At 38.9% G+C, this 19,276-nt stretch overlaps 1 protein-coding gene across 7 annotated transcripts in view; it reads left to right on the forward strand.

Moving 5' to 3' along the window:
- Positions 1-19,276, forward strand: part of PLEKHA8 (pleckstrin homology domain containing A8) — a 29,846-nt gene that overhangs the window by 7,593 nt on the left and 2,977 nt on the right. For 5 of the 7 annotated variants that reach the window (XR_014883931.1, XR_014883932.1, XR_014883930.1 and 2 more), the window contains exons 2-14: positions 1,399-1,515; positions 2,069-2,224; positions 3,153-3,277; positions 3,935-4,093; positions 4,904-4,944; positions 5,681-5,838; positions 7,779-7,938; positions 8,343-8,428; positions 9,105-9,163; positions 10,258-10,388; positions 10,956-11,026; positions 12,409-12,470; positions 13,362-13,526. Coding sequence is in view for 3 of the 7 variants with exons in the window: in XM_085226280.1 (XP_085082406.1) it covers positions 1,399-1,515; positions 2,069-2,224; positions 3,153-3,277; positions 3,935-4,093; positions 4,904-4,944; positions 5,681-5,838; positions 7,779-7,938; positions 8,343-8,428; positions 9,105-9,163; positions 10,258-10,388; positions 10,956-11,026; positions 12,409-12,470; positions 13,362-13,526 (1,490 nt within the window). In the remaining 4 variants the exon portion in view is untranslated. Of the gene's footprint in view, positions 1-1,398; positions 1,516-2,068; positions 2,225-3,152; positions 3,278-3,934; positions 4,094-4,903; positions 4,945-5,680; positions 5,839-7,778; positions 7,939-8,342; positions 8,429-9,104; positions 9,164-10,257; positions 10,389-10,955; positions 11,027-12,408; positions 12,471-13,361; positions 19,188-19,276 lie in introns of those variants that run through there. The other 2 variants (XM_085226281.1, XM_085226279.1) reach the window with 2 other exon arrangements.

Below are 19,276 nucleotides of genomic sequence, written 5' to 3' on the forward strand. Positions count from 1 at the left end.
ACTTACTTTATTTCGGTGACAAGACTAATAAGAACCAAACTTGTTGTTTTCTTCTTTTTTTTTTTTCCTTCAGAAGTTTCAATCTTTGTAGTTTTTACCATTCAAGCAAAATAAAGAACCTTTGAGAATGCCTCGGCATTTACAACACTTTTATATTCTTCTAGAAAATACTGGAGGAGCTCTAGAAGATTATGAAGAAGGCTTTATGTTTAATTTGTTTTCCCATTTCCCCAAAGGCTTGGTAATGTATAGACCAGGCTGTCCTTTGTGCTGTGGTACTGCTTATACACAGAACAAAACCCATCTCCTACTATTTGTCTGGGGCTTTGGAACTTTCTAAGGGTGAACCGAGTCATGTTTGGCTACAGCACTGGCTTAAAGCCAGCTGGTTAAGAGCAGTCACTCCTCAAGGAGCTCAGGCTCTTGGGGTGCTGGGTGCGTGGTGGCCGTGTTTTTTTCCTGTTAGATTGCTGACCCAGTGTGGAACATGGGTATCTCAGCTCTGGCCCTATCCAGAGAAGCTTATTGCAGCTCAGGAATGAAAGCTGATTTGCTCCAGTGACGTTGCTCTCTTACTTCTTAGATTAATGAGCTTTTAGTTTTTAATTAGAAATAAATGGTGGCTACTCAGTCTTGTTTATTTGTATCCTTTCATGCTGGAGAAGTGCTTCCAAAAGAGGAAAACAGAAGGGATAATTTAGTTTTGAAGTTGGGCAGCAGAGTGGGCAAAAGCAATGCTCAAAATTATTTGTTTTGGTCTAGCCTGGTGTTTTCATTGTTTTCCTGGAATGGATCCAGAAGTGCAAGTTATTAATTACAGGCTGCTTTTTATAGGGACAGCATGGGAATCTCACAAGCTATTGAGAAAAGCTTTGTTAAAAGACAACTTTCAGAAATCAGTGTATTCCCCCTCTTTCCCTTGATATAAGATCTTGCCTTTGTTTCTGAGGGTAGTTGGAATGGGCCTTTCTGAAGGGAGGAAGATACATAAGGCAAGACGGCTGTGCTGACTTCTGGAGAGAATGAAGGGGTGGATTGAGAAGCAGTGGATGGAACTGAGAGATGGTGTTCTGAGAAGGTGCTTTAAGGAGAGAAAGGCTCCATTATACCTTGCTAGTATAACTACTGAAAATGACATATGGCATCTCAGGAATATACCTCCGGAGTGTAGCTGACAGCCTTCAAATCCACCTGCCTGCAGGAAGGATGTGTAATTGCTGGCAAGCAGTGGTCGTAGAGTACAACACCCAGACTTGTCACAATCTTACCTGTTTAACAATTTATTTTTCTTGGGGGAACCGAGAATCTTTGAGGCCTTATTTGCAGCAAGTCTTGAATTAGAGAGGTGGTGGAACTGCAGGGGTTGCAGTAACTGAGAAATACAGTTTTGTCTTTTAGGCTGGCAGCCTCGTTGGTTTCTTCTCTGTGGTGGTATCTTGTCCTACTATGATTCTCAGGAAGATGCCTGGAAGGGCTGCAAAGGAAGCATCCAAATGGCTGTGTGTGAAATTCAAGGTAAGTCAGATGCAGTGACACAATTGCACAAGGTTTGGCTAATAAGCATATATTGCATTTTAGATGAGATTTCAGGTCACGAGAGCTATTTGTGCTCTTATCTTGATGTTATATATTTCTAGTAAATCAGGAACTTGATTTATGTACAAGCTTTTATTCTGTAGTATTTTGAAAATGTTAGAAGAGCTGCAAGTCTCATACAGTGGATATTCTATGTGGAGGTGTGTTGCTGAGCCATAGTAGCACAGAGCTTCAAGTGACTCTTCCTATGCACAAAGTGCTAAAACTAAAAATATGAGTAATGAACTTCAATACTGCTCTCTCAAATGGGTTTACTTGCCATGGGAGGCACAGCTCCCGAATGCTACTGTACTGATTGCAAAGCTGTCTTCCATAGCCTTTTGACCCACAGCTGTACATGTGTCCTGTCTATTCCCTTGCTCAGAAGTAACAAAATGGCAGTGGGGGAGTTTTGAGGCTAGCATATCTGTTGGGATATTCAGTTGGGCTGGGAAGGGTGGAGGAGCTGGCCTGAAATCTGTGTTGCTTCCAGTTCATCCTGCAGATAATACACGAATGGACCTGATCATCCCAGGGGAACAATACTTCTATCTGAAAGCAAGAAATGCAGTTGAGAGGCAAAAGTGGCTGGTTGCACTAGGAACTGCCAAAGCCTGTCTGACAGACAGCAGGACACAAAAGGAAAAAGGCAAGAAATCCCTTTTGCAGTCACACGTTTGCATTTTATTTCCCCAACCCCTAGTAGATGAAACACAAAGATGACAAAATCAGTACTTGATCTTTGTGTCCAAGCTGTGCTTCAGGCCTTTGGTGCTGATAAACACCAAGATGTGGGAGCTCTACATAGCAGTGTCAGGCATTAGCTCTCACTGCAGGGATTTGAATACTTCTCCTTAAGACATGCTGTGTATAAATATTTTGAAAACTGTGCTGATGTTTTCCATGAGTACAAGAAGAGTACACAAAATGCCATTAATACAAGACAAAACATCTTTATTTGGGAGTGGTGGAGCGCTGGAACAGGTGGCACAGAGAGGTTGTAGAGTCCAGCATTAGCAGCATTCAAGATCTGTCTGGACTTGGTCCTGAGCAACCTGCTCTAGCTGTCCCTGCTTTAAACAAAGGAGTCAGACTAGCTGATCTCTTCTAGCCTCAACTGTTCTATGACTCAAAGATATACATAAAGTTTTGTATTTGAAAGTAAATGTCTTTTCCCTCCAGTGTTTTCTGCTCAGAAGGTAGAATCCCAGTTCTTTAACTCAATGTAATTGTTTGCTACTTAGTGAAAACAAACAAAAATACAGTATGTTGGGATTTTGTCTTATTTATAAGGTCCTTTGAGGTCAAATGTTATCTACTTGTTTGTTATTTTTCTGTGCTGTGAGCCTAGGAACATGCTGATCCTGCCTACAGCAGCAAATAGTGAAACGTATTTACCTGTCACAAGTGTAATCTTTGGCCATCCCTGCTCATCTTTTCGAATTTATAGAAAATGCTTTGAAACACGGTAGTATTCATTGAATTAGATTGGATAACAATGTCTCAGCAGCTTTACAAAATCACATACTGCAAGATGGATACACTGAATTCAACATTACTATTTTTTTCATTTTTAGAGTTCACTGAAAACACAGAAGCCTTGAAGACTAAAATGTCTGAACTTAGACTATACTGTAACCTTCTTGTTCAGCAAGTGCATAAAACTAAGGAAGCCAGCATTTCTGCTGTATCAGATCCTGAGGTACAGCTCTATTTTTGGTGTAGACCTCTTCAATAAAGACTTAAGCTTTCTGAACTCTTCTGGTTAGCCAGTGCAGTATTTGTTCACACTTACTGTTGCACTGTCTTTCTGCTGAGGACCTATGGGAAATTGCATACCCACACAACAGTTCTTGTTTAAATGAAGTAATACTGTATTGCTGTTGGCAATGTGTTACTTCATTCTGTGTGTTTTTCAGTTGCAGTAATTTTTTTTTTTTTTTTGCTTGTGGGATTTTTGAAGTTACTGTTATCTTTCTTGTTTGTTTACTTTCATTTCCCTTACCGGTGAGTACCACTATTAAATACAGCAAGGCTTATATTTAATGTATTTTTAACATCAGAGATGTGTAATTTAAAAGGTATATATTATATATATTAAATATACATATATGTATATTATAATACAAATCTACTCTGCTTGTTGTAGAGAGAAACTGGTGAAAGCAGCAATGCTATAAAGGGGCGTAGGCCCAGTAATATGGGATGCCAGTTCTCTCACCAGCTGACACTTTGCCAAACAACAGCTTTGTCAAACAACAATTCATGTCTGTAGCAGTTATGGGATTTGTAGATGTTAGTTGATTCAAGCTGATCTTCTGTGGTGTGTCTGTGTGTTCCAATTGGCTTATTCCTACAGAGTGGGATCGATGTGGGAGCTCTTTTGAAATCGACGTGTGACACCTTCCTGAAGACTCTTGAAGAATGTATGCAGATTGCAAATACTGCCTTTACTTCTGAGTTATTACATCAGACCCCTCCTGGATCCCCACACTTAGCAGTTCTCAGAACAAACAAGGTAGGGACCGGTACCCTTTTCTATCAGTCTTGGTGTGGAAGGTGCCGTTTCTTAAAGTAGCATTTGTGGAAGCAGATAATGAATTTTATTTTTTTTTGTGGCCAATCTCTTAACTCTTAATTATAGGTGGAAGCTATTAACCATTAACTTTCAGGGCCTGATCCAGATGCAGACAGTGGCGTTTAAAATATCCTGACTGTGTGGCCAGGATGGTTGATTGTGGGATCTCACAGCAATTAATACTCCTGAGTTACCAGCATCACATCTGTCTAATGTGCCACCAGGGCTGATGAGCTTATCTTTTTAATGGCTTTCTTGAATCTTGAATCCATAGCAACAGGTGTAAAATTGGAGCATCTCTGGCAAACAGCTGGTTAAGGTGTATGTAGGAATATAGATTCTTCACTGCACCTGGGAAGTGAGTTCACTTTGCTGTATCTCGTGCCTGGCTTCATGTTTCTTATCCTAGTTTTTCAGGTTGTTTTTTTTTTTTTTTTTAAGTAAAGAAAATATCATTGCAAGGAAAACACTTTGCCCTAGTTTTGTACATGTGCTGTATGGCATCTCACTTGGCACTTGCTAGGTAGCTAGCTTCTGAAAGAAGTAATTTTTTTTTCTTTTTTTTTTTTTTTCTTTCCAATATAATAATGTTGTCATATTTTTCATATTTCTCTGCATATTGTTTTTGGGCCTATGCCTAGCTTTTCTGCTGGCTGCAGTTTGGATTTGTTAAAATGCAAAGTTCTGAAACACAATACAGTCTTCTCATTATAGAGAGTGTCTCCCCACCCACCCCCTCTTATCTTACAGATAAAACACTCGATCTTGTCCAGTCACACCTCAACAGAAAGGTATAATAAATCTTTACTATAAATCTTTTTCTAATCTGTTTCTGATAGTGTCTGTTCTTTCCATATTTTTACTCTGATATTATCAGTAGTGAGTACAGGTAGAATTATATTGCTCTGAGCCATATACTTGGGAACAGATGCAACAAAAAGGAGCTAGCTCGTCCCACTTCATCTCTTTTCCTTCTCAGCCTTTTCCCTTTTATTTTTCTCCTCCCCAACCATCCACTGTGTGACTTCCTGGCCAGTCACCAGCCATCTCTTTCTACCTTGATGCTCTTCCCTACATCTTAGGTTCCACTCCATAAGCTCATTAAATCATTGATGGAGAGCAAGCTATACTATTTATGGCAAGAAATATTATAAAATGCCAAGAAGTGTTTTTATATATTATATACATAATATTTAAAAGCACTAACACAGGGATGATTTTTGGTTACAATACCTCCTGTGATTTCCATTTTTTGTAATCAGTTGAACTTCTTTGATTGCATCTCTTTTTAATAAAAATTATTGCCAGTACATTTGATATTCTGAAAACTGACATTGTTAACATATATCATACTTGCTGTGGATAGGTGGCCTTGTTACTTTTTTTATTGTAGAGAAGTTATTTTTCTCAGAGCAGTCTGTGACAGCATGTAATTTGTGGCAACTGTTTTTCCTGTATTGTTATTTGTGTGTTTTCACAGGAAGAAGTACTGTTTCCTACTAACCATCATTCCTTCACTTTCTTCAGACAGATGGAATTGAACCCCTGTGAAAACGGCTCTGTAAAAGCAGAAATTAACCAGCAAGAGCAAACCTTTATAAAAAGTCTAGCATGTTTAAACTTGGAAATAAATGAGGGGAGCAGAGATGTTTCTGTTGAGGATCATATTGAAGAAGATTCGGCAGGTATGTGTACCATCTTTTATCCAGCATTGTCATTCTTGTGGTATAAGTGGAGGGCAGTGTAGGCTGCCTGTGAGAGTGCTGCTGATGTTTTGCTTCCTGGGAAAGGGAATGTCAGTGTAGTTTAGTCTGATACCTGCGCGTTGTCAAGTCTTCTCAGCTTAGTTCTTTCCCTTGCTGATCTTAGGACTGAATGGGGAATAAATAAGTTCATTTTTTTTGGACAGGTGCAGGTTCCTCTAGATGCTGATTGACATGAGCACCAATATGTTCTGGCAGAGCATGGGATCTTCTTGATCTTTGAGCAAGTATTCAATTCCCAGAGGCTCTCTGCTGGGAAAATCAGCACCTCTGCTAGTATATAGGGTTGCAGTGTCAGAAAGGAGCATTGAAGTTTTAGGTGCCTATGTCAGAGGGTTGACCTTGTAGTTGCTAATGATTGTTCTGACAAATATTTATGGAAAACTAAAGCTTTTTTCCTTCCAACTAGAAAGCACCTCTTATACTTCCTGGCCTGACAAGAGGTGTCTTCTCCCAGTATTTTTCCCAGCTGTCCTGAAATCAAGCCTATTAAAATCTTTTCTGTGGATTTGATTTCTCTATACGTTTGAAGTACTGTAACAAGTCTTCATCTCAGAGCTTTTCCTCTTTTGTCACTTAGGGTTTACTATTTGAATTAGGGATTTCAGAAGTCCCTGGTCTTGATGCATGGCACTCACGCCCTCACTGTGGACATGAGCTGTTTCTTTACTCTCTGACTCCTCTGTCTTTTTGCAGGTCATCCTTCAAACTCTAGTTCCTTACCAGAGTTTGTTTGCTTGGAAACAAGGCAAGGATATAGTGATGGCTGAGGTCATTTTTCTCTGGGCTTTTTTGTGTGGCTTTTTTTTTTTTTTTTTTTTTTTGCCCTGGGTACCATGGGTGAAGTCTCATTGCTGCTGCTGTTACCAGATGTGAATGGTTCTTTTCACCTTTTCATCCAGCACACATTCCAGGCTTATTTAGTGTTTCTGCAAATGATTGAGATTGCTGCAAAATTGCTTTCAGGCTATCTTCAGAGGAAGAAAGTTTGTTGCAGCTGAATCTCTTCTGCCAGAAGTTCAATTTCACTTGGGGTCTATAAATCTTTTCTGGCATTGGCAAGTATTCCTTTTCTGGAAAGACAAGTTCCCTGAGAAATTCTGGGTGTTTATTTGATGGTGTGGCAGTAGGATGTGCTTTGGCCTGCAGTTTCCTATGAAGTCAGGAGGTCTTGCCATGCATGGATGTGACCTTTCTTTGGGTATATAAAGCTTAGATAAGTTTGGCTTTGGAAGTGATTTTGTAGTCCTCCGCATGAAGCAGATGCACTTGTCCCTAAGGGAGAAATAAAATATACTACACTGGGGGAAAAGGCAACAGGATCTTTTTCTGGGAAACTTCAAGGTTATTATTTCAAGTCACGAGAATGTAGCAACCTTTAATATCATAGCACTACCCACCTAAACAGGCACTTTTTTACTTACCAAGAAAAGCAAATAAGTCAGCTTCTGAAAATGGACAGTGCTACTTACCAGTACTGGGGAAGCTATAGCTGGATGAGAACTATTTTCCTTCAAACAGATCAATCTGTACTGACCTGTGTATAATAGCTTTTTCGAAGCTCTTTTCTACTCATCCTCAAGGCTGTCCTTGTTGAGGATGCGTGAGTTTGCTGACATTGCAGCCTGGTACTTGGTTTGGCTGATTAAAAATAGTGGGAAGAACACTGGTCTAAATGTTGTCTTAGTAACTGAGAGCAGTAGAAGTGTGGTATCATGGTGCTGGCAGGGAAAACTTACATGATCAGTTATCTTAATGCCTTCCTTCAAATAGGACACATCTTGAGGAACAGTAACAATAGTATGGTATTTGGCTGTTTTCTTTTTCTATTTATTTATTCTTTTGTTTCCTTTGAATTTAAGGCATGAAGAAAGATGGAGAGAACAAGCTGCAAGCTGTAGGAAGCCTTGATTCCCAGAAGTTCCTGCAGTCAGAAACAAACTCTTTAAGTGGATTGACTCTATGTGAAGAAGATGAAAATGAAAATGGGTTTCCTACTTTCTTCAGTGTCATGAGCAATAGGTAGTACATGTTGCAGATTTAAATCACGAAGATGATAAAACTTTTTAAGCCTCTAATTGACTCATTTTCAAGTCTGTTCTGTCTGCAAAGCTTAATTTGCTGAAATAATATGTAACAAGAATGCATACAACACAGAAATGGATGAAGATGCCCTTTGTAAAATCAGTTGTACAGAGTGGAGTGGAAGGGTTTTTCCCTTGTTTGTAATTACATGCTTCACATGCCACCAGATGTGTATTTTCTGCAGTCATTAAATGATTAAACCAAAAACTATGCTGGTGGTTTAATTTGTATAAATTTTAATTCTGTTCAAATTAAGTAAGCATGAAACAGTTCTGGTTTTTAGTAGTTACAGAAAAGGCATTGTTAAAGTAACAATCTTTCCTGCTTGTCTTGGATACCAGGTTCAGTGATATTGAACTTCAGGAGGAAGAGGGCATACCAACAGAAGAGTTTCTGGAGTCATGTTATGCAATTGTGCCCGTTCTGGGTAAGCAGTTTCTTTTCATGCTGTGGTGCCTCTGAGTCCTTTTATCTGCCACCACTGGGAGAAAAGGTGGATCAGTTGTTCTGGCAAATTTTTTACTTCTCTGAATTAAGGTAATATATGTAGTTCCCGCCAGCAGAATTAATGTGACTGGTACTAGGAGATGTTTCTCATTCTTGCTCTTTATAGAGGATCCTCTCTCATTTAGATAGGACCCGTGTATAAGCTGTCTGGAAATCTATGGCTATGTCTGGAACAGTAATTTTTTTCCCCTCAAAAGAACAGCACGTAATTCCTTATGCATCCAGTACAGCTGTCTGCTGTACCATCAGCTGTACTATCTATTGTCACTCTTTGATTCTCCCCCCATGCCCCAAATAACTTCTGTTTCCAGCTGGTGCAGTCCTTCACCTCCATTGTCCCTGAATCTAACAGTGGGTGTAAAGTCCTTGTAAGTGTGCATCCTGAGGACTTAGCATTTGGAAGTCTGTGTATTTTAACATTTGTTCCAGCCAATACAGACTTGTTTTCCACCAAAGAAAGACTTCAGTTTATGTTGTTCTTATAATTTCTCCTACTTTTTAGAGATATTGTTAAGACATTAAATAAAATTGTTACTTGGACATGATGACTGAAAAGAGTAATAATTTTAAAGTATGTACCCTTTTTTTTCCTCTAGACAAGTTGGGACCAACTGTTTTTGCTCCTGTTAAAATGGATTTTGTAGGTAACATCAAGGTAACTGTTGATTTTTTAACACTACCTTTTTAAACAAAATATCTGCCTTAGCTACCAGACCCCAAGAATTTTTGTCATAGTAGTCAATTCTGGAAGGCATTATAGCATTTGATAATTTTGCTATCTGCCTGATCAGAATGCTGAAATATTTCTAATTCTGTTCTTACAGATATCATGTATTTAGTAAATCCAACTGTTTTGTACAACCAAACTTGGAAAATACTTAATTGACTGCCAAGTAAAAAGTCTATTACATAATTTATATGACTTTGATTCTGCACTGAAAAAAATCATAAGTCATAATGTGGTGAAATCAATATTAACTTTAGACTGCTGGTCAAACAGGAATTAAACACCTTTCCTCACTCAAGAAGGAGCAAATTAGCTCATTAAGAACTAGTTTCTCAGCAGCTGCAAATCGGGAACGAATCCTTCAACTTAGATCGTCTTGAAAGTTCTTCCATCTCTAAGTCTGAAAAGGTTTGCTACTTGTGAGATAAATGTATTCACAGTGAGACTCTTCATAGCTTTTTTTTCAAGGTTGAAAACAAAAAAAAGCAAAACATTTCTCCTGAATGTATGATAACAAACACTGGAAGAATGCAGTTAAAAAAAAAATGCAGATCCTTGACTGAGCCACTTGCTTTCGTTTGCATTGTGTGGTGGGTTCACAGTAGGAGCCAAGTCCTGGTGCAGGTAGAACCAGGCAGTGCTGTGGTGCAAGGCTGATCCAATAGATCTGTGGCCCCTTTTGACTAGCCAGGTGTACATGGAACTGTGTGCAGCCATGGGGAATGCATGACATAAGTCAGCTGCCCAACCACAGAATCACAGAATCTCCAACATTGAAAAAGACCTCTAAGATCATCCAGTTCAACTGTCCACCTATCACCAATATTTCACACTAAACCACATCCCTCAGTACAGCATTTAAATGACATGTAATGAGCATAAGAGGATGAAACTCATTGTTGGGGGGGGATCTGTAATATCTCTTTGCAGGAAAGAATTTCGATAAATAAGTGGTATGCGTGGGACAGGATGTTGTTTAATCTCAAAAACAAAGCTTTGCCTCTTGTTTTTTTTTTCTCCAGAAAATAAATCAGAAATTTATAACCAACAAAGAAGAGTTTGATACCCTGCAGAAGATAGTGCTCCATGAAGTCAGTGCAGGTGTAGCACAAGTTAGAAACTCTGCTACAGAGGCACTCCTATGGCTGAAAAGGTAACAGTTTTATAACTAGTTCAACTCTAATCAATCAGAATGCAACAAAGGCACAGCACAAGCTTACATATATGGAGCAAACTAGTTACTTTCACAGGCTCCACCTAAATTGACTAAGCTCAAGATTAGTGTATTACCTGTAGTTGTGTCACAGCAACTTTACCAAAAGGCCTGAAAAAGTAATCACAGCCAGCCTTTTTTCTATTAAAACAAACAAACAAACAACAGAACAAGTTATAGGGAATGACTGTTCCTGCTGGGACAGTACATCATGCTGATCATTTCAATCTTCAGCACAAATGTTTTAGCAGTATTTTTTTTCCTTAAGCTGGAAGTGAGGTTGGACGACATGGCTACATTTCTTTGTTCAGATTGAAAATGATTCTGTAATTCTGAGTTTTGTAAGCAGTGGGTGTTGAGTTGGCTCCAGAATATCCCTCTGATATGTGGAAATGAGAAATTGACTGTATATTGACATTACAAAACCTCCAGAACTGTACTGAACTCTGTGGGAACTACTTTGTTATAAATATGATTTCTCTTTGTTTTGTTGTTTCATCCTGGCAGAGGCTTAAAGTTCTTGAAAGGGTTTTTGACAGAAGTGAAGAATGGAGAAAAGAATATCCAAACAGCTCTGAGTAAGTACCAGTTGCTTTATTCTTCACGTGCTTCTGAATTTACGTAGCTATTTTCCTTCTTGTTTTGAATGTGTTTTCTTTTCTTCAGTGATTAATAATATGAATAACCTCCAAGACACAACTTTTTCTGAAAATTTCTGTTTTTTGAAAGTGACAATCATCAAGCAGATTGCTAAATCATGATTTAGTGCCACATAAATATTTGCTTAATAGGAATACTTCTGGCAAGGGGGACAGACATATCTTAGGAGAAAAGTCTCAACCCATTATCTCCACTGATATGCAGTGAGAGCATTCCCAAATTCACAGTTGCTTGTTTTATTTCTTCAGTTCCTTGAGAAGTTGGCCTCTATATTTGTTGTTAAGGCAGAGAATAGACTTGGCAATACTATTTGCTACACAGTACTCACTTCCCCATTATTTCTTTGCTCTTACTGCTGTATACCTTCCACATACATTGTCTCTTACTGTAAAGATAAAAAGGATATATTTGCCAGTCATTAGACTGGTAGCTGAGGAGTATTTCATATTGGAGCAGATATTGTGGCTTGCTTTTACTGACTTTATATGCTCTTCAAGAATGACTGTCCGCAGTTCTTTGAGCATATCCAAATATCCGAATGCAGCAAAAGAGATATTTTCTTGATGCAGCTCAGGGAATCTGTAACACGATACCAGATACTTAAAAATTAAAGTGAAAGCCAAGGATATTGAACGTTGACAGTAACAAACTGGGAAAATGAGGCTCAAAGGTGTTCATTTTATATATAAAATTTCTGTATGAAAGTGGAGCTATCTAGGAGCATAAGGATCTTCATCCAAGGCTACACTTGGGAGCACTCACAAGAGAGGCACGGAGTTTCTGTTGTTTTATGTTTTTGTTTTTAAGTAAGACTGTTTTCTGATTCGAGGGTTTTTAAACTTGGCTTTCACATGTAAAGAGAAAGTTCTCGTTCAATATCTGAGTTAACCATGTGGGTTGAAGCTGGCTAACTATCTGCTTATGGAATAGTTCCATCTCATGTAATATTTTTTCAGACTTGCACTGAACTAAGAACTAGATAATAGAGGAAAAGTTAGTTGTGAAGCACAGCTAATCAAATAATTGCCTTTGCCTTCCTGTCTGCTAGAGCACTTGCTTGCCATTATAGGAGACTGACAGCTGAGCTGAGACCCCAGTGCAGAATCCTGATCTGTCTCTCCTTTTTTCCTTCCTTTCAGTCATAACTTAAATGCTTAAAGCAATCATTTGCATCAGGATGCAATAATGTATCCTTGACTAGTTGTTCCTAAGCTGCAATATCCCTTGGTGATGCAAAACTAAATGACATATACATCTCTTTTTTTTGTTGTTGATTCGTTTTGTTTTGTTTTACTTTAAGACAATGCTTATGGAAAGACATTACGGCAGCACCATGGTTGGGTTGTCCGTGGGGTCTTTGCGGTAAGTGCTTCTCTTAGCTACTGTTAAACCTGGGGGTCTTGTTATTGAGAGCTTCTATTATTTTTAATTAATGTGGTATTAAAAATAGAAGCATTAAAATAAGTAGATTCCTTTGTTAGATCTTGTCCTCAGAGTGCACACTGTAGCTATCACGGTATTTCGCACTGAGCTTTCAGGGTGTTTTCTGGACCTGAAATGGATTATTTTTGCATGTGTATTGTTTTTTGTTGTGTGTTTTGCACTTCAGTCCTGCAGGCCTGTTAAAATAAGTGAACTTGCGAGATTGCTTGTTTGAGGATTTATCTTTCTTTGTGTATGAGCATTGGAGAAGGACTGATGCAGATTGTGATGGAAGTTCCGTATATTGACTCCATTAGTTTATTTTTTGTCCAGTCTGCCAGCTCCCCCTTGTGTCTTTCTCTAGAAATTATTAGTGAGACTATAAAAAGAAAAAGGAATGCCTCAGCCAGCTGATCATAACTGAGACTGGGAGAAGCAGGAATAGCGAGGAGAGTTTTCTAAAAAGCATTTTGAGAATGGGACTTCAGTGCTGAAGTGTGTGATTCTGGGTTGGGAGCTTCCCTAACAATCTAGACTTCGTTGGATTTTCTGTTTAATTAACTTTTGATGTTTGTTCTTTGTTTGTACAAAATATGATAAACTGACTCTTCCTATAAATCAGGCATCTCTGAGGATGTCTAAAAATGAAGATCTACACAGAGATAATAAACATTTTAGTCTCTTTATCAGTTAATAGACTTAACATATCCATATACGTGTCAATGTATTAAGTCTAGGCAATCTAGGTGTCTTAGAAATTTTTCACAGTTTCACTTGGGTTTATTTTCCTGTTCTGTTTGGCAAATCTAAAAGCTTTGTTTCCTTTCCCAGTTAGCTTTAAGGGCAGCTCCAACGTACGAAGACTTCGTAGCAGCTCTGTCTGTAGAAGACTGTGATCCTCAGGAGGAAACATTTTACAAAGCAATGCAGAGGGACCTCAACATTTACTTACCAGCCATGGAAAAGCAGCTAAATATTTTGGACACTCTCTATGAGGTACATGGTTTGGAGTCAGATGAGGTGGTATGACTACAGTAAGACAGCGTCTTAAAACTTCAGGGACTGTGTCTGTTAACAAAGATTTTTTTGAACATCATTTCTGTTCACTGTAGCTTTTCAGGTGGGAGAGGTGTGAGTGTTTAGGGGAAGGGTATGTACGGTTTTTATTTCTTGTTGTGCTTGTTTTGTGTTTAAATGCAGAGGTACAGTTCCTTTTCAGGTTATAACTATGTCTGTACTGAATGTTTGGGACTGTTTCTCACTTGCCTCACTCCCTGTTCCCTTCACCTTGTAAAAGTAATGGAGCAGAATTTGCCCTTTGCTTCCACACTTTGTGTGGGAGCTGCACATGCAGCAGAGCTGTCATGATATCCACATGGAACCAAGCGGGCACTGCTGGCTCGGACTCTCCCTTGCCCTGTGCTGCCCACTCTAGTGAGCCTTACTGTAGTAGAAGAGAGGGTGGTTAAATGCCAGCTTAACAGGTATGCAGAGTTTTTACCTTATTTTGGGTTGAAGCTTTTTTTTAATTGTTTGTTTTGTTTGTTTGTTTGTTTTGTTTTGTTTTGTTTGTTGGTTGTTTTTTGTTATTGTTGTTTTGTTTTGTTTTGTTTTTCTGTTAGTGCAGCATCTCTAAAAGTATTAGAGATCTTCACCATGAGCACATGTAGCGGGTGATTTGAGCTTCCACAGGGAACCAGCCTTGGAACTAGCCGTTGTGTTCTGTCCCAGCTACCTGTTTATAGCACATTTTCCCTTCTGGCTCCTGATAGTGAGCCAAATCTAAAGGAAATTTCTCCTAGTGCCCTCCACAACAAGATGCTCCTGCCTGTATTGCTTGAGATGAGTGTGCTGCAACATATGTTGTGGTGCAGGAAGGAAAAGTGTGTGCATGACAAGAACAGGGAAGACTGTGAGCATGGAGTGCCGTTCTGTCTGCACTGGTACCACTTTTGTTTCCTTTGCCCCATATTGTCTCAGTGCTGGGGCTGGTGAGCCAGAGCCCCAGCTGGCACAGACTAACAAAGCCCAGCTAGTTTAAACAGCATTTTACACAATGCTGACATTGAAATTATGTCCATTACCCTGATTTACTAAAATGTTTTTCTTTCTGTATTTTGAGTTTAGGATTTTTTTAAATTCACACAAAGTATATTTGTTTTTAAGTTGAATACAGGTAGCAGTTTAAAAAACAGATTTTATTGAAGTCCCTAGGTTGCTATTATAGGCCAAGACTTCATGAAAGTGGGCATGAAATAGCAAAGCCTGGGGAAAGCTAGAATTTATCACTGAGTTGTTGCACATTATGCCATTTGCAGACTTTAAAATCTAAAATTATGCAGAAGTGGCTAGGAAGTAAGAAGGTAAAATTTGCTCTTTTCCTCCTTTACTGATACAGATAAAAATGTGCACCTAGTTGCTATTAGACGTGATAAAGAAATCCTTTTAGATAGTTTGTTATACGTAAATGGGTAAAATTCCTGCTTGTGTTGAAGATTAGAACATTATGAGTTACTTACTGCCAGGTCAAGGTATAAGTGGGTTTCTCAGCAGTGAGCTTTGTCCAAAGAGCTGAGTATAACTCATGAGAAAACTAATCCTTTTGAGGTCCATAAACTTGGTAAATCCTCATAAATACAGGAGAAGTTTTGTCATTACCATACTCACAGGATGAATACTGGCTTTTGCTAGGCTAAAAAGCACATTCTGACTAAAATGAATGTACTTCAGGCCTGCTGCATCATTCTGAGAAAACAGTCTCTCTGCATACGTAATACTTGATCTTTTCTCAGGAGCCTAGCACTGCAGGCTTTAAGAAAAGTATATGATGAGTAAAGAAAACACCAAATGACACACTTGGTGTGTACAGCAAGGTACTAGAACTGTACTTGGGCATTTAAGTAGTATGACTTTCTTGTTCCTGTCATCTTTTCTGAATTGTGACTATCTATAGTCCCTACGTGCACCAGGATAGAATCAGAAGGATAGAGGGTTTTTAGTTCTTGGAGTTTTCTTATTTTAATTAGTATATATTTGTTTGAATATGAAGTCAAAACTTTTGACCAAAGCTCCATTCAATTATTTCTCTACTTGCAGTGCTAAAAATGAAGCAGAGAGCCTTTGAGATATGACTGTCTGCTTCTTCAAAGTATGAATGCAAAAAAAACCCATACCTACAGCAGAACAACCAGCTCTCCACCCCCGGTGGTTTCCTCAATCTTTTCAGCTATTATGTGGGAAACTTTTCTGTAACAGGTCTTAATGCTGTGATTAGGTAATGGAGACCACATTGCCACAAAATAGCAGGAGTGTGTGGGGAGACCAGGAAGAGAGCAGTCTTCTCTAAAAATTAATAGTGAAAGCATGATGAAAATTGACTTCCCTTTTTTTAACTGTAAGCTTTCTCAGTAGCAGGAAAACAGATCCAGCACTTAAAGGCTTGGGCATTTTTTGCTTTTCTTTCATTTGTTCTGTTTTGTTTTTTCAACTAGTGAGAGAACCACTGGCTTGTTAGTAGCGTGCCAAGCCCAGTATTTGATACAAGAAGTAAAGAAGGTTTATTTCTTAAGCAAGGAACTGAACAGCTTAATTGGGCCACTAGCTTCAACTATTACCAACTTTTACAGTTCTTCTTTCTTCCAACAAATAGGAAGTAATCTGCAGTGCATATTCTGTAATTAGCATGGCATCCACCCTCAGAGCAGGTTTTCTTGCCTTGCTCTTCTGTATAAAGTTGGTCTTTCTAAACTGTGGAACATTGCTTGGGAACATTCTGTGAAGATGGTGGCTTCAGGAGATGCCAATGTCCATGTTGTTTAATAGGGGACTTGTAGAGATGGAATTGAGCAAGGTCACCTTGCCTTCAAAACTTGTGCTGCTTCTTGCACTGTTCTTGCACTGTTCTTACAGGATGTTGAGCGCTTTTAAGACTTAAGAATGCTACCTTTTCAAACTACCACTGAGAAATGTTGCAGCGTGTTGTAAAGCTGAACTCAAAGTTCATGCCAAAATTTTACCTCTAAGGATGCAATAGATCGTTACACGTAAACAAATACACAGCTGGATGATAATTTCTTGTTTGACAAGCATAGAAGATGGTTCTTATTTTTAGTAATTGTAGAGGACAAGCAACTAACTTTGGCCCTCAAATTTAGAAATGGAGAAGTGGTAGGTAGTTTTTGTTTGATTTATTTGGCTCGTTGATTGGTGATGATGGGTTGGGTTTCTTTGTCTTTGTTTAGTGGCTGACATTTATAAACAACTGACCTGTATACAGGTAGCAGTCTTTGTGACTCCCAGATAACAGCACCCTTGCTCTGTGTACTCTATATGAATTGCTTTAATTTCTTAAACTGCACTAGTCTGAAGTTTTTGGGTCCTTTTTCTTTAGAAGTGCTTTCAGCTGTTTTCTTCAGTGTCTAGCAGTTGCATATTCTCAGGGATATTACTTAGCCATGGCAAAATAAGAGTAATCACAGCCTTACCCTAGGAGAGTCAGACTGCTTTTTGAGAAATAAGTACATCTGGGTACAGAACTCTGATGCAGCTCATGACACAGACAATGTCTGTCCAGTGCACATCCTTGCTGAGACATGGTAAATCCCAAAGCAATCTGAAAAGAAGTGCTATCTAGTGCTGTATAATGGCTGTCAGCATATTTTGTAGAGATCATACACACACCTTTGTAGTACAGTGCTGTTGGCATTAGAGCAGAGCTCCTAAATGGTTTCAGTCGAGTTCTGCTTAGCACTGGGAGGCTTTTATTTATTTTATTTATTACATATTTCTTTTTAAAGCAAATTGTGCTTTGGAGCCCCCTCTGCTATTTTAAGACACCGCACTCAGTTGCATCCTGAAGTTCTCTGACATTACAGTTGTAGAGTATGAATTGCATACTCGAGTGCTTTAGCGCTAAGGTCTCATTGAAACATTTTGTCTTGATACTGTTGTAATATGAGTCTCCCTTCAACAAATGCACTTAAAGTTAAGGACTGCAAACCTTCACTGACAAACCTTTTGTAAAGCATCATCAGGATTTAGGTTGCAGTCATTTGCTTTAAAAATGTTTCACAGATTGAACATTGTCACTTGCTCGGCTGGCCACACAGAAGTATGCCCAAAATGTGCTCCAGTTGTTTGTGATGTGTTTTGGCAAAGAGATGTGGACCACTGTAGAGAATGGTATTACCTGTGTGCTTACGCTGGAGCCTCTCACCATCTCTTTTTATCGTTGATTCAGCTTTTGTGAAAAGCTTTAAAGACCCCTGAATTGTAGAACCAAAAAACATCATTAGCACACTCCCACCTTTCTATCTTTCCTCTTCCCCACTTGTTCCCCACTCCTTCCCTTCCTCCCATTTGTCACCTTCTTTGCTGTCAGAGCTGTTGCTGTCCAGCCAAAGCATCTCCATAGCAGTGTGAAGTAGGAGGTTTTATAAGTCATTAAATGGGAAACTTTGAAAAGCAGATCTGAATTCTGTGGCAAGGACAGAGTTGGATGGAGAACGTGCTGCTTTTCTTTGAAGCTTTGCCCTGGTTGAGATACTCTGCTCGGACAACCATGCCAATTTCATTGATTAAATTTAAATCAGGACATTTCAAAATTGGCAGCTCTACCTCTTAGGAGTGAAAGCATTCGGGTTTTGTATTTTTAATGGGCTTATTTCTCTTCTGTTTGCATGCATAGTACCGATAACGAAACAGAGAGGAGGGGGGAATTCATAATTGAATTCCTACCTTTTTGCTGCCTTCAGTAGCCCCTTGGTGAGCAAACCCTGCACACTTTGATGTCCTGCATGCTCTGGTATGAAATCACCCATGTGCAGTGGGGAGACCAGAGCACGAACTCCACCTCTGAGCAAACCCGTTCAGCAGCTCATCCTACTCAGTTCACACAAGGATTTAAGCACTTGCTTTGAAGTTTGAGCACAGGCATATGTTTCACTGACAGACTTCTTACATTGGCATGCATTTCTTCAAAATGTGGCCTTTCACTGGCATCTGTTAATATCCCTTTCTTGGTGTAGTATTCTGTGTGTGTGCACCCCCATACTCTGGATGTGCTAAAGAGTTTTTTTTTAAAGTTTGTATTTGAGAAAGAATCAGGATATGGAAACAAGGAAGTTTCATGTTTGTTTACTTTATTGTGCACTGCAGCATTTAGTGATCCCAAATACATTATTTGATTCCTTCATTTAAAGCCACCTTCAAATTTGGTGATTTTTGTCTACTTGAAACAAAACAAACAAATTGCATTCTGGAATATGGTGACTGAACTGAAAACCAAAGCAGCTTGCTTTTGTGGTTTCCATTTCTATTTTCTTGCATTTTTCAATCCAGTTTTGGGCATTCATTTTATTAATGTCAAGCTGGGCTTACAGTGAGCCTTACTGAGATATAAGATGAAGAGAAGGTATATTGCTTCACACTTTAATTCTAAGGGCTTGTTCATGCCCCAGAAATCACCTCCACCAGCGTAAGCATTGCACAAATTGTGCTGTCATAAGCAGTTCAATCTTGAAATACTTTGGAGTTTCCAATCTGCATCATCTCTCACGTGATACAGCATCTGTTTTTTTTTTGTGTTATTTTTGAATATTGTTAAGACTTCTGCCAGACTTTTTTATTATTTCACTGTAATAAACTTATTTTAAATAAGCATGTTTTAAAATCTCACTTCTTTCTTGCATGGATTTGGTTTTTTATTACAACAGAGGGCCTAAAGTGCCATTCAGGACTGCATCTGT

The sequence above is a fragment of the Meleagris gallopavo genome, chromosome 6 (assembly GCF_905368555.1).
Source record: "Meleagris gallopavo chromosome 6, MGAL_WU_HG_1.1, whole genome shotgun sequence".
Classification (NCBI taxonomy): Eukaryota; Metazoa; Chordata; class Aves; order Galliformes; family Phasianidae; genus Meleagris; species Meleagris gallopavo.